This window comes from Vigna angularis, chromosome 4 (genome assembly GCF_016808095.1).
Source record: "Vigna angularis cultivar LongXiaoDou No.4 chromosome 4, ASM1680809v1, whole genome shotgun sequence".
In the NCBI taxonomy this organism is placed as follows: Eukaryota; Viridiplantae; Streptophyta; class Magnoliopsida; order Fabales; family Fabaceae; genus Vigna; species Vigna angularis.
Window position 1 is genome coordinate 10,008,328 of NC_068973.1, and position 14,271 is coordinate 10,022,598.

General features: G+C 34.6%; 1 protein-coding gene and 1 non-coding gene across 2 annotated transcripts; one reads left to right on the plus strand and one right to left on the minus strand.

Annotated features, from left to right (window-relative positions):
- Positions 1-2,754: 2,754 nt before the first annotated feature.
- LOC128196411 (small nucleolar RNA R71) lies at positions 2,755-2,861 on the plus strand. Its single transcript, XR_008248695.1, has one exon. It is a non-coding gene; the product is annotated as a small nucleolar RNA R71 (small nucleolar RNA).
- A 3,950-nt stretch (positions 2,862-6,811) lies between these two features.
- On the minus strand, positions 6,812-13,959 carry LOC108332003 (protein IMPAIRED IN BABA-INDUCED STERILITY 1). The gene is made up of 9 exons (XM_017567081.2): positions 13,327-13,959; positions 12,897-13,181; positions 12,008-12,325; positions 11,274-11,501; positions 10,383-10,477; positions 9,301-9,388; positions 8,657-9,187; positions 7,530-7,662; positions 6,812-7,291 (listed from the first exon to the last, which is right to left on the minus strand). Exons 1-9 carry the CDS (start codon positions 13,669-13,671, stop codon positions 7,272-7,274), a joined length of 2,043 nt encoding a protein of 680 aa, XP_017422570.1. The 5' UTR covers positions 13,672-13,959; the 3' UTR covers positions 6,812-7,271.
- Between the last annotated feature and the right edge of the window lie 312 nt (positions 13,960-14,271).

Sequence of the window (14,271 nt, forward strand, 5' to 3'; positions counted from 1 at the left end):
AGAGAGTACGGCTAGGTTAAAAATGAAAGAGGAATGGTAAATTCAAACAGGAAAAAGTAAGATTTTAACTACTCCTCTGAGTTGATTCGCATAGTGCACCTGACCTGTGCGTTGTGCGAATCAGCTTGTAACTCCCTCGTTTTCTGCACACTTTGAATATTTTATTTATTTTTTTTTTTGAAAGTCAGTCGCTGTGCGCAACTCATCTGTGCGCTATGCGACTGAAGTTTTTTTTTTTTTTTGAAATTAATTCGCAAAGCGCACCTCAACTGTGCGCTATGCGAATAATTTTAATTCTTATTGCACAAGAAAATTCACATAGTGCACTTCAGTTGTGCGATGTGCGAATTAAAATACAAAAGCCCCTCTCACACTTTTTCCGCTTTGCGCAAAATTTCGCACAGCGATATTTTGACAGAGACAATTAATGGCTCAATTTCTCCCAACCTTCTCCAGTGATTTTGCTCGCTTTGCTTTGCCAATGCGCTATGCAGATCACTTTACAGAGAGAAAATTAAATTTTTAAGCTGCAAAGCGCATGTGGTGCGCTGTACGAACTTTATTACAGTGAGCAATTTCTTTTTCTCTCTCGCATGGCGCATGAAATGCGCTGTCCGACCAAATCACTGCTTCCTAAAATTATCTAGTCGCTTAGCGCACTTCAGTTGTGCGCTGTGCGACTAGAACGTCAAAAATCAATTATCAAGCTTCATCTGCACTTCCTTCAACACTCACACTTGACAATTACAGAAACAAACACAACAAACACACATATATACAAACATGTGCTAGGGTGCCTCCTAACAAGCGCTTCTTTAACATCACTAGCTTGACCCAGACATTTCATGGTTAAGTTGGATTCTTGATGTTGGTGTTCTTCCTTTCATGACACCAACATTTTCTGAGTAACTTTCTTGTCACCAACTTAATTCTTCTTGAACATGGAGCCTCAATTTCGAGTACTCCATTTGCCTTTATGTCCTTGATAACCCATAACCTGTTCTTATGACTCACAGGTTTGTCAGGTTTGAGTTCATCATTTTTCACATGAGATTGTTGGTGAATTCCTTGCTCCTCCTTATCTTCATCTCTTTCCTGCACTTTTGGATTGAAACAATTAAGGTTCTTTTTGGCCAACTTGGCAACTTGCCTTGAAAGACTAGTAACCGCTAAAACTTCATCTTTTACTTTAGAACTAGTATTTTCCTCTTGACTTTGCTTCACATCTTCAAAAACATTAAATGTCACTTCTTTATCTTGGTCTTTTAATTTCACAGTTCCATCATCAACATGAATGACAACCTTAGTTGTCTTCATGAAAGGTGTTCAAAGAATGAGAGGTATGTCTACACCTTCCTCCATTTCCATTACTACAAAATCAACAGGGAATTTTAGTTTATCAACTTTAATCACAACATCTTCCACTGCACCATAGGGATGCTTAATGGACCTATCTGTCATTTGCAAGATCATTCTTGTTGACTTGACTTCAAGGCCACCAATCTTTTTTAGCATATCTAGGGACATTAAATTAATGCTAGCCCCTAAGTCAACAAGAGCCTTTCCTATATCATGATTTCCAACGGTGTAGGGAATAGTGAAACTCCCTGGATCTTTGACTTTTGGAGGTAGAGATTTCTGCATAATTGCACTGCAATTTCCTTGCACTTCAATTGTTTCCTCATCTAAATACTTTTTCTTTTTACTGGGGAATTTCTTCACATATTTTGCATAAGCAGGAATTTGTTGTAGTGCTTCAGTCAAGGGCATAGTAATCTCAAGTTGATTAAATATCTTCTTGAACCGATCCATTTGTCTCTCCTTATCCTTTTGTGAATTATTTTTAGGATAAGGAAGTTGTTTCACCAACACTTTCTCTTTTTGTCTTCCATCTTCCTTCTTGTTTCTACTTTCTTCTTCTTTAATTACCTTCTTTTGATCATCCTCTTCTTGTGCTTGAATCTCTTTGTTTGTTGGCTTCTCCTTGTAATCAAACCCCACTTCTTTTCCACTTCTGGTTATTATGACATTACATTCCTTCCTAGGGTGAACTTCACTCTTAGCCACAAATTTCTTCTCAGATTTCTCATCAACTTCTTAGCAAGTTGATCCACTTGTGTCTCCAAGTTTCTAATAGAAGCTTCAGTGCTTTTATGGTTGGAGATGGATACTTGCATGAATTGATGAAGTGTTTCCTCCAACTTTGAAGTCCTATCAGCTAAAGAAGGTTGTTGTTGAAACTGTTGTTGTGGTGGTCTACTAGAACTATCCTGACCCATGCTAGGATGAGGTCTCCATCCTTGATTATAATTTCCAAAATTGTCTTGACGGCCTTGATTTCCCATGTAATTAACCTCTTCCTTTGCATTGGTCTGAATAGCACACTGTCCATTTTGGTGCTCTCCACCACATAGTTCACAACCTTGCACAGTTTGATGATGTTGTGCTTGTGATACAGTTTGGAGTTCCTTGGGTAGTTGTGACAACTTTTTCATCAAAGACTCAAGCTTTTGAGTCATGATTTTATTTTGGGCTAACAAGGCATCTTGGGATTGCAATTCAAACATGCCTTTCTTTTGGGTTTGCACTTTCTCACTTTGGACATCATTATCACTAGATGTCATATTTTCAATTATTTCATGTGCTTCATCAGGTGTCTTCCACCTAATGTTACCTCCAGTTGAGGCATCTAGCATAAGCTTTGTGTGAGATTTTAAACCTCCTAAGAAAAGGTTTAATTGAGTGGGAATGTCAAACCCATGAATTGGAGTTTTTCTTAGCAACCCCTTGAACCTATCCCATGTTTGACTCAACGACTCTTCAGGCTCTTGTTGAAAGGAGGATATTTCCTGTTTGCCTTTATTTATCTTGGATTGGGGGAAATATTTATGCAAAAACTTTGCCACAACGTCATCCCAAACAGTCAGACTTCCCTCAGGAAAAGAATTTAGCCAAAGCTTGGCATTTCCAGCCAATGAGAAGGGAAAGAGACTATGTCTGATTGCTTCATCTGGCACATGTAAATTTTTTACAGTGTTACAAATCTCAATAAAAGTTGTCAGATGATCGTAGGGATTTTCGTGGGACAGTCCAGTAGACTAATTGCTCTGAACAAGGTGAATCAGTGCTGGCTTCATTTCCATATGAGTAGCATTCACCACAGGTCGGGCTATACTGTTGAAAGATGAAGGTACAGACACAGAAGCATAATCTTCCAACGTATGCCTAACTCTTGGTTGTTCATCATCATTATGTCCCTCCATATCCTTGTCCTCTTGATCAGATGAAGAAAAAGTGTTGGAAGTAGCAGACAAGCTAGCTTCTCTAGCTTCCTTTTTTCGATTTTCTCTCCTACGTCTATTGTTATTCTTACGGGTTGTTCTCTCAATCTCAGAATCAAACAATAAATTCTCAAATTTTGTTCTGCTTCTCATGCAGAACAACAATCTCAAGTGATCAACCCAAAGAAATAACAACATAACAAAACACAACGTACATATACAGATATACAAAAATTAAAAACAATGGATTTATAGATAATGGAACAGAATTGAAATTGATAAACAATGAATGAATGAAATAACAATAACAATCAAATTCCCTGGCAACGGCGCCAAAAACTTGATAACTTTTTGGCAAGTATACCAAATCGTTCAAGTAATACAGTGAATTAAGTTAAGAGTATCGTTCTCCCAAGGGAATTTGAGTCACGTTATTCAATTAAAATTATTTATCAAGATCAATTACTGATGATAACATTTTTTATTTCAATTTGGAAATTAACATGAAATTAACAACGTAAAAAAATTAAGATTGAAAAATACGATAAAAGATCACTGAAATTGGTTTTTGACTAACATTACAGTAAAATCCTTGACAACATACATTCTCTATTCAAGCATTCACATAAGAGTATCTTGGTTTAATTCCTTAAAACAAGTTCTAAAATTATCTATTGAATTATTAATTCCTTAATTAATTCAGCAAATAATTTTGCATTAAATTCATATGTTGAGAATGACCAAAAGCACAGAAGTTATTCCTAGCGTAGTTTCTTTTCTTACGTTTCTGGTTCTAAAAATACTTCCCAGTACAAAAGAACTTTTAAAGAGAATTATGCTTCCGTATAATCAAAATCAAGTCAAGAAAAGAACAAGAACAGAAACATATATTGCACAGAAAATTTACATTAATGTGTCGTCATACAACCAATTCCAATGAACAGAAAATTTAGCCTATCCTAGACATCTCAAACGTACTCTTTACAGCAATTCTTTGCAGAAAGTGAAGTCTTGATGTCTTGAAAGGTCTCCTGATCGTCTCCTGAGTTCTCCAGTATTTTTCTCGCTTTGTTCGTGTGTCAGAAGATAGTTTCTGTCTTTCTGTCACGTCTTTTAAAGTCACTTAACTTCATTAATTCGCTCAGCGCACATGTATTGGTGCGCTATGCGAATTTTTTTAACTGCTGCACTTTAACTAATGTTATTTGCTCAACGCGCAGGTACTGGTGCGCTATTCAAATTTTTTTTTTTGGCAGTACGAATTTTGGCTTTCACTTTGCGAAAATTGGCTGACAAAGTCCAAATGATGCACCATTTCCTGTACAATATTTTACATAACAATCTACTCCCTATTACAACTTTTCATTGATGAGCAACATGAATAATTACAAAATTGAGCTCATTTATAAGTTTTAAAACAATTCTTTTTCACACTTATCAAGGACCATGTGCATCTTACCAAGTGTGTATAGTCTGTCAAGACTTCATGTTGTCTACCGATAACCGATTATTGCTAGCTGTAGGCTACATGCTTTGTGCAATTTCCATGCGTTATTTGCCAAAGATAATGATGAACCACACATTGTATAACTTAGCCAAAATTAGCTAACCATCACTTTTGGGAAATTGATTATTATGTTACTGGGCTCACACTCAGACCCACTCAGGTAAAGACATACAAGAATTTAATTATGCTATAAATATAGAGGTTTGAATTTACTTTTCATATTAATTACTTTGTTGACACATAACTGACTTAAGTGTTGAGAAATCTTCTTCAAAGACAACCCCCATGTACCTTGCATAGAATGGACACTCAGAGAAGAAAAGAAGATGAAGATTAAAAAATTATGTAAAATTAAAGACTCTTTACATAATATCTCTTTGACTTTGTATGAACATATAACTACATAATTTTTAGTTTATTTAAATACCTCTCTGTAAAAATATTATTCAAATACTTAATCTAACTAGCTTATCCCTTCCCTTCCAAAAACTATATTTGTTTCAGATATTCCACATTTACTAAAACCAATAATTATTTCATTTATAAACTAAAATATTCATATTTAATTATATCTCCAATTAATATTTTAGTAGATACACTTTGAAAATGATTACAAAAATATGGCAAATATTATATTGAATTTATAAAATAATTATTTTTCAAACAAAACTAAATTTTTTAAAAGAACTATAGTTTTAGAACTGAAGTAGTTAGAGACATGTTTTATTTAATAGATTTTATTACGAAATAGTTATTAAAAATATTATGACAACTCAAACTTGTAAAAGAAATTTAGGTCAACCTTGAATTTTTATGAGTAAACAAGTCACAGTCAAGCAAAGCTGTCGACCTCCGTACACATAATTTGGAGAAATTTCTTAAAAAGTTGGATCTCATTGATTTTAATCATCTTCCTTTTCAAAGTTAAATAAAAGTAATGCAACCACCGTACCAAAACAAATATTTTATTTTATATAAAACTGAGTTAAATATATCGTCTTAAATATATAATATAGCCCACAAGGTTTAATCACTAGCTCATTAGTTTAATCAATAATTTACTGGTTTAATTAGTTCCAACTAGTCAAATATCAGTTGATGATTGATATAGTTTATTTATTTTTGGACAATTTGAAAACACTAAAATTTATCTTTCTTTAAAAAAAATTGTTTCCTTTATGATTATTATTTCCGAAATTAAGGTTTCTGGAAGGGTGCTCTTTTTTTAAATATATTTTTATATAGATAAATAGAAGCCAGGTGTGAAGTGAAAAGGATAAAAATAACTATAATTCCTATAAACTTTATTCTGTTTACACATTCTCACCCATAATTATCTTTTACTCAAATATTGTAATTACTTCTATCTTTTTCATTCACTTTGGAAAATTAAATTCATTATATTTTGATTTGTATTTGTATCTTTAATTTGTATTTATCACCAGTATTAACTTTAATCATACTTGAATACTATTAATATTTATTTATGATGAAAATGATAAATAAATACATAACTCATTGTATTAAACTCGATATTACGACTAGTGAGTACTTTCCCAAACAATTTGGACACTTTTATTACCACTAGTGAGAACATAGATGCATTGACACAAGTGTCCACATCTTTATTGTATAATTTTATTAACTTAAAATTTAATTGTATTTTTGTTAAATATATTCTTTTAATTTAGAATTAGTATGGTTATCAATTTATACCTTCAAAGTACTTCTAATTCTTTTTCAATCAACAGAACTAATCTAACAATGTTCTACAATTAAGGACAAAAGTTACAATTTTACCTTATTTATGTACACACAAGTGCTCTGACATTTTATTGGATTTTTATCGTTGAATTGTGCGATGAATATGCATGACGCGTTTGACTTTCAGCAAGTCGATCAAGAATAAAGTGAGAGAATTAAGAACTCTGGACCCAAAAATGAAGCAGTAGAAATTGGAAGAAGATAGTATGATGCAAAATTAGGCACCTTCCTTTCCAGAAAATTGCTTGTTAGATATATATAAATTGGGAACGGTGATTCATTAAAAACCTAAAAAATGAGCGAATAATGGTGACTAGACTATATACTGAAGTCAGTCACGGCATATGAGATATATACAATTGCTGGACGAGACTTGCATGTAGATAACAATTAGCAAAGGCTTGTAGAGGGAGGAGTTTAGATTATACAAAAACGAATTATTATCTATAATTGCCCGAAACGGGGAACTCAAACCTTTTTCTTTGCATTGGTCACCAGATTTCTGTGATTGAAAGATGAGTGGTGTTCGTTTCAAATTGTTGAGTTCCCAGCTTAGCTTCAATATACGAGATGAAGCCGCTAGACAGTGTCACTGTATAAGTCTGATTGATCAAAGGAATGTGCTTGGGGAATGAGAATAGGCTTCTCAGTAGTAGGACTTGTATCATTTTGATGTGATCTCAAGGTCTACGCTCTAGACACCCATGCAATTTCTTGATTTATTTTTTCGCCTTCTTACCTGCAATCCAGAGCGCACAAGTTAACAAGAAATGCCATGTCAACAATCTTATTGAGAGATAGGGCAGTAAATTCCTTAATGGCTAATATATGATTAACTTCAGAGTCGTGTACGTTTAATATTCTTTCAATGATTTCAAGCCTAAGCACAAAAGTCCGGGAGAAAAGAGATAACACTAATGCAACGAATTGCTTCTTTTCGACTTTGCAGTGAGCTTGTCTTAATATGCCCGTCATACCTCTCTGAAACCATGATCTCCGGACAGTTCGCCGGATGTGACGCTCATGCCTTTCCAAGAGCTCATCAACAGTGTGCATTTGAGATAGTAGGGGCCCAGAAAATTCAACCCTTTCTCCTTGATCTTGAAAACTCTGCAAGGATAGTTATGAATGATATTCATGTCAATGCAAGGAGTATTGCGTAGTTGACATTTGGTCCAAGAATTTGATACAGGTAGGGCAGAGCACAGTAAGGTAAATAAATTTCTTAACAAAACTGAAGAGTATGAGCTCTTATCATGTATTGATTCATTTATGATCATATGATAGGAAATGCAAACGACAATTTTACATTACAACATATACTGCTTTCCAAGATTGAAATTGGTCCCAAGTGCTATTACCCAAATTTATGACACAAAAATGTCAACAAAATACATCAATTCAGTAAAAAAAAGTCAGAAATTTTAAAAGTTTAAACAGTGTCATTATCTCAACCATGGTTCATAAAACCAAACTGGCCGTTTCGACCAGCAATCGGTCCCCTGTCTAGTTTTGATTGTGGTGGAGCAAAATTGATGATGTTTAAAACTAGTATCAAAGCCATAAAACCAGTCAAAACAGTTCAATTAAAATTAATAAGCAACAATTTATTTATTTTTTCTTAAAAAAGTTAAATTAAAAAATATTGATCATTTTCTTTTGTATTCTCTATATAAACTCGTTATTATTAATTAATATTGATGTATATTTTTAAATTTTTATAATTTTAATTTATGTAGACATTATTTAAACTGTTATATATATATTTTTTAAAAGTTAAGAACCTAAAAATTTATATATTTTTTTTAGTTTTTTATCATTACAAATTGTGACATTATATTTTTTTTAATATAATTTTTATTTGTTTTAATTAACCATTAAACTTTGAATTGATTTTAAAAAAAAAATTGTCGTTCTTCTTTACATACTTTAGTGTTCCAATTAATTCTCTACGTCATAATAAATTCCTAATTCCGACTTTCTCATAGTAAACCACTACAATCTCTACACAGAAAATTTAACATGCTAGCGAGTTAACTTCAATTTCATCTCACAGCAGATGAAATCTGACATTTAATACCACGTAAAAAACTGGCCAACTTACCAGGTTATTTCTCTTGGATGCTGAATCTTCTCGGTGATATATGGCCATAGACAGTTCTTGTGAATGGTACTCATCCGAAGCATCAAATGAATCTGGGCGATCAAACTTACTCCACTGGTTCTGCATTGAAAGCTTAGAAATTTCAAGCAGCTGATGGCCCCTAGAATTGACGCCTCCCCCACAAAACTCTTTATTTTCCTGGTTTGTGGTGTCCAAATTATTCCTTAAATTTAATGTAGAAGGTTCTGATGGATTGAAAATATGTCCTCTTGAAATATTTCGACAATGGGATCGAAATGAAGCGTCATCTTTTCTGCTTTTTGCCCATGCAAATCCACTTGATGTTGAAACCTGTAACGGCCCGGAAAGGGGAATATCTCCTTGAGAAGCATTCTTCGTATGGGAAGCATCTTCAGCTTTACCACTAGATGACTTCTGTGTTTTGCCACCTATTTTAATCTTCTCTTCTTCATGGTTGCGGAAAGATCTACCATTGACCTTCTGGGAAGTCTGAGTTTGACTTGCGAAATCCTGCAAGTGCAATAAGTGAGAATTAGTTTACGATAATTAGCCCATTAATGTAAATCAATGTGCATCCTCATAAGAAGAAATGCTAAGATGCAGAATTGAAAGTAAAGACAGACCTCTGCTGGGGCTAGTTTACTGACTCCGTGTGGCTTTCTGGATGGTTTTCTTGTTTCAGTTCCACGAACTCGTCCACTAATCTTTTTCCTAAAAGTCCATTATAATTTCATGAAAAAAATCAAGAACAATATACAAATAATGCTAGTGAAAATGGAATTTGTGAAGAATAGGTTTTGTTCGATTTAATTTGCCAAACACTGTTGATTCACTGAATTTTTCTGTTTCAAATCCTTTAAAGATATATATAAAAAAGGAAACATAGCATTAGGCTCCTAGCTAGCGGGGTCTGGGGATGTTAGAAGTAATAGTTTTGCCCCGGCCATGCAGAGAGACTATTTTTGAGGGTAGGACTAAATTATGACGCTTATACAAAACATTTGAGCCCGATTAAGATAAACATAGTTGGCAACCTAAAGAAAAATCTATTGGCTACCCGGAATTTTATTGACTTCAATTTTTTATTTATTTCTTTTGCGAATGCTTAATGTTGACAAATTGAACTTCTTGAACATTGTTACGTTTTAATTTTTTTTGTATTTTCATAAATCATTAAGTGTGGACATCACAACAAATATTTGTCTAGCTCCGTTACTCTGGTGCCTAGGTTCTCCTCAAAAACATATCCCAATAAAATAGTCCATGGAAAAATCTAGAAGTTGAAGAGAAGGAGGCTATAAAACAGTAAGGATTATTCCCACTCATTTGGAAGTAGGAACAGGCATTAGTCCTCCATGAGTTCCTGTTATTCTTACAACAAAACACTACGTTGTTTACTTCGTTCTTTGATAGCATAGTGTAAATTTACTGCACAAGTATGTGCATTCAAATGATTAGTAGAGTATTAATAAACACCATTCCTAATCTCTCCCTGAGGCCAAAACTAGACCCTGGTGAAGTTTTCAAACTAAAACAAACGTTCTCTCGCAGATTGGTTAAAACCAGGTAAAATGCATATGCAGGCGTTCTCTTATTTTCACCAGCCAAATAAGAGGTAATCCTGAGACATCAGTTGAATATGTAACAACTAAAGCATTACTTTCGAATAACTCTGCATAAAATGTGCAATGAATATCAGCCTCACCTTGACTCTTCCCTGTGTTTTGCATCGATTTCCTTGCTAGGTGGGTATATCGGCAAGGTCGATGGGTCACACGCATAAGGTTTTGTTTTGAAATACTGAAAGTGGTAAGGTCGTTTTATCAGAACAGAGTTTTAGAAAGAGCGCTTATCATATTTCAATGACTCACATAATCATATATTTTGCAAATAAATGATGAATGGCTTTGTATCTAAGACTAATGTCATAAAAACGAATTGATTCACATGATGGATATCCACCAAAAAAGTTGGCAAGAGAAATCAACAGATAATGCAAGAAAGATTAATGCTATGCATAACTAATGCTATACATAAATCAAGGTCTGTTTGGTTTAAAAAACAAAATCTATTTTTATTTTTTGTTTTCATAACTAATTCAGAAGAATGTCGGATTATTTTCACCATGTTTCTTGATTTCAAAGATTTTTACAGGAAAGAATGTAAACAAAATCCTTGTGTTCAGGGTTTCCTACAAATATTTGAAAATAAGAAGCAAAACGAAAAAAAAAATGGTATTTTGTAATTGGGTCTGTTTGCACTTTAAATAGGTGATTTTTAAATTAGTGATTTTTAAATAAGTGATATTTTTTTAAATAAGTTTTTAAAATAATCAAAGACTTAATATGAAGATAGAATGTGCTTGTTAAAATAAGCAGACAACTGTTTATTTTTAAAATAAACAAATGAAACAAACTCAAGAAAAGCATAAATTTGTCTATTTGATTAAATAAACACCTTAAAAAATGCAAACAAACTATTGTCTAAGGTAAAAGGATATAAAATAGGAAAAAGCTTGCCTAAACAAATATGCTGAGTATTTCCAGTTAACCACAATGTATTTCAGGAATTTCCAACAAATACAAAATTAACCTACCTCCGATGAAAGAGCAGATGTAGCACTCCCACGTTTGTATGGTTCTACAGAAAGAAGAGTTTGTAGCAGATGTACACTGGCCGCTGGCAAATCTTTAAAGGATTGTCGAAGGCAACTATCATATGGTTGTTGTGGCTTAAATAACGTTGCATGAGGAAGTTTAGTCTTTTTCCAGTATTCATCAGGTGGTGAGCCACAGAGCTTAAAAATTTTGTGCAATTGTTCAACCTGCATACGTAACAAAAATGAATTTAGAAGAATTCCAAAATAACGAATCAAACAGTGTCAGAATTTTCATTTCCAGCTGATTCATTTATTAACCACAAAACTGATTAGCATCCGGTCTAACATTAAGGAGGATTGTCAGATTGAACTACTTCCTTTTCTGAAGATTAATGCCAATAGGTATCATACATATTCTTTAGTTTGAGTACATTCTCCACTTTACCTTTTGAAATATAGAATGATGGAAACCCTACTACTGAGCACGCAATGATAGCAAATTCTAAATGAAACTATTGACGAATTGCAGTGCAACCTCTTGCAATAGGTATGGGAACTAAACTTCAGCTCTGTTAAATATTTGACGGCAAAAATATGTAACAACTTCAGCTCTGTTTACCATTGACTCATATCAATAGATTAGCCATTTTTTTCTCACAAAAATGTAACAACTTCACTACATTAACATGCACAATAACAGGGCAACTCATGCATTGTGGTAAGGCTAATACCTCCGTTCTCCCCTGAAGTATAGGCTTCCCGACAAGTAGCTCCGCAAACACACAACCAACACTCCAGAGATCCACGGCCGGACCATAGTCCGTCGAACCAAGCAAAAGCTCTGGCGGCCGGTACCACAAGGTAACAACACGACTAGTCAGAGGTTGCCTGTGCCCAGAACTGACATAATTCGCCAACCCAAAATCCGCTACCTTCAAAACCCCTTCATTATTTACCAAAAGATTCGACCCCTTAATATCCCTATGCATGACTCCCCGCAAGTGACAGTGCTCAAGACCAGCCAACAACTGCTTCATGTAGCACTTAATCTGCTCACACAATAAAATCATTCCACCCATTCAACAATAGAATCATAAATCATATCACACCCCCACAACAATACATTAATTACTTGTATTACTATTACTAAAAAAAACTTGGATAAAGTATCCTAGTTACTTTTGGTACTTTAGTTAAAATTAAAGTTTCATTCTATTCTAAATTAATATTACTCAACTGTTAAAACTAGTTCATGGGGTAAAAGTTGTCTTCTATTTATATCTCTAATCAATATAGAATCTCCATCGTACATCCTCATTTCAAAGATTAAACGGCTTGAACAGTAAAATTTGTAAAAGTGAACATCACAACTACGAATGATCTGACAACGACCTATAAATTTAACAACAGTTGCCAAAATAAACTGCTGCAATCTAAGAATTTTAGATTTTGACTTAACCGAAAAACTAATTGATAAAGTCATAATCATAATTACCCCTGCTTATATAAATGTATACATATATTCTTTTGCCCGTATTCACAGGTGGATATGAGATAGAAACGAGACTCACAAAAGAAACCTGCTTCTCTGTTTCTTTGAAAATATGATTGGTTTATTACCTGTGGTTCAGTGAATTTGATATCAGGGGAAGACAAGAGCCCTGTGATGTCATGCTCCATGTACTCAAAGACGAGGTAAATGCTACAGGACAGCCTCGAAGTAATCAAGCCCTCAAGCTTTATTATATTGGGATGATCAAGGCGTCGCAGAATCAATATCTCACGCGCCATGAACCGCACACTCTCCGGTTCGAAATTGTCGAACCGCACCTTCTTCAATGCCACTATCTTCCCCGTCTCAAGCTCCCTCGCCCGAAACACACTGCTATACGTTCCCTGCCCTATCTGTCAAAATCACCAACCTCCAATCAATTTCTTCATCATCATCATCATCTTAATAATAATACTTATATTAGAATAATAATAATAATAGTAATAGTAAATTAACAATAAAGTTAGTTTAACTTTTGTTTATTTGGTGACGGTTCACCTTCTCAAGTTTTTCGAAGGCATCGGCGCAGAGGGGGACCCAGCCGTGAATGGCTTCGCCGGCGACGGCGCTGAGCCACGCTGGCCAGCCGGCGGCCACGTGTTCTCCCTGCACGTACTTGTGAAGGTTCCCCAACCTGAAGCTCAACGATTCACAATTGGAACTCGTTCTCCCCGACTCACCGACCTCGCTCTGACTCGCTCCCCCCGACTCGGTCCTCTTCTTGCTCCTCTTCTTCTCCTTGCGCTCCGACTCGCCAAGAACCGCAGCATTGCTCCGAAACGCGCCCGAGTGGTCAATCGCCGGCGTCACGGACACCGCCTGCTTCGAGCTCACACACCCCATGGATCCGGGTCGGATCCTGAACCCAATTCAAATTGCCACACGCAGTCTACGCTACGCGTCTTTTATACTGGTGCGAAGAAACGAAGAAACAAAGCAAGAAAGTAAAGCGACACGAAGCGAAGCTGAGCAAAGCGATGCAATTAGAGAAACGCAGAAAGCGAGTGTCGCTTTGTGTTCCTCAGTCTGACTGCCGCGGCAATTACGGGAGACTGGGGGAAAAGAGATTTAATGAGGAAGGAGGACTATAAATTTTAAATTTTTTTAAAATAAATAAATAGAAACACTACAAAGTGGATCCACTGCTACCTATAAGCAGAGGCTTCAATATGCATTAAAAAAATGGAGAAAAATTGGATAAAGTTAACCAACAATAGGTAGGCAATCTTACTAGATCACAGGTAAATATTATTTGGATACGCATTTATATTTCATGAACTATTTTATTGTGTTGATTACAAAGGTAAAAATTTAGTTTTACTTTAAAAAATTATTTTAATCACCAGAAATAATAATTTTTTTTGGATAAAACTGTTTCATTTATCTTTAATTATTTAACATCATATAAAATTGGTCAATGAACATTTTCAGTAAAATTATTTA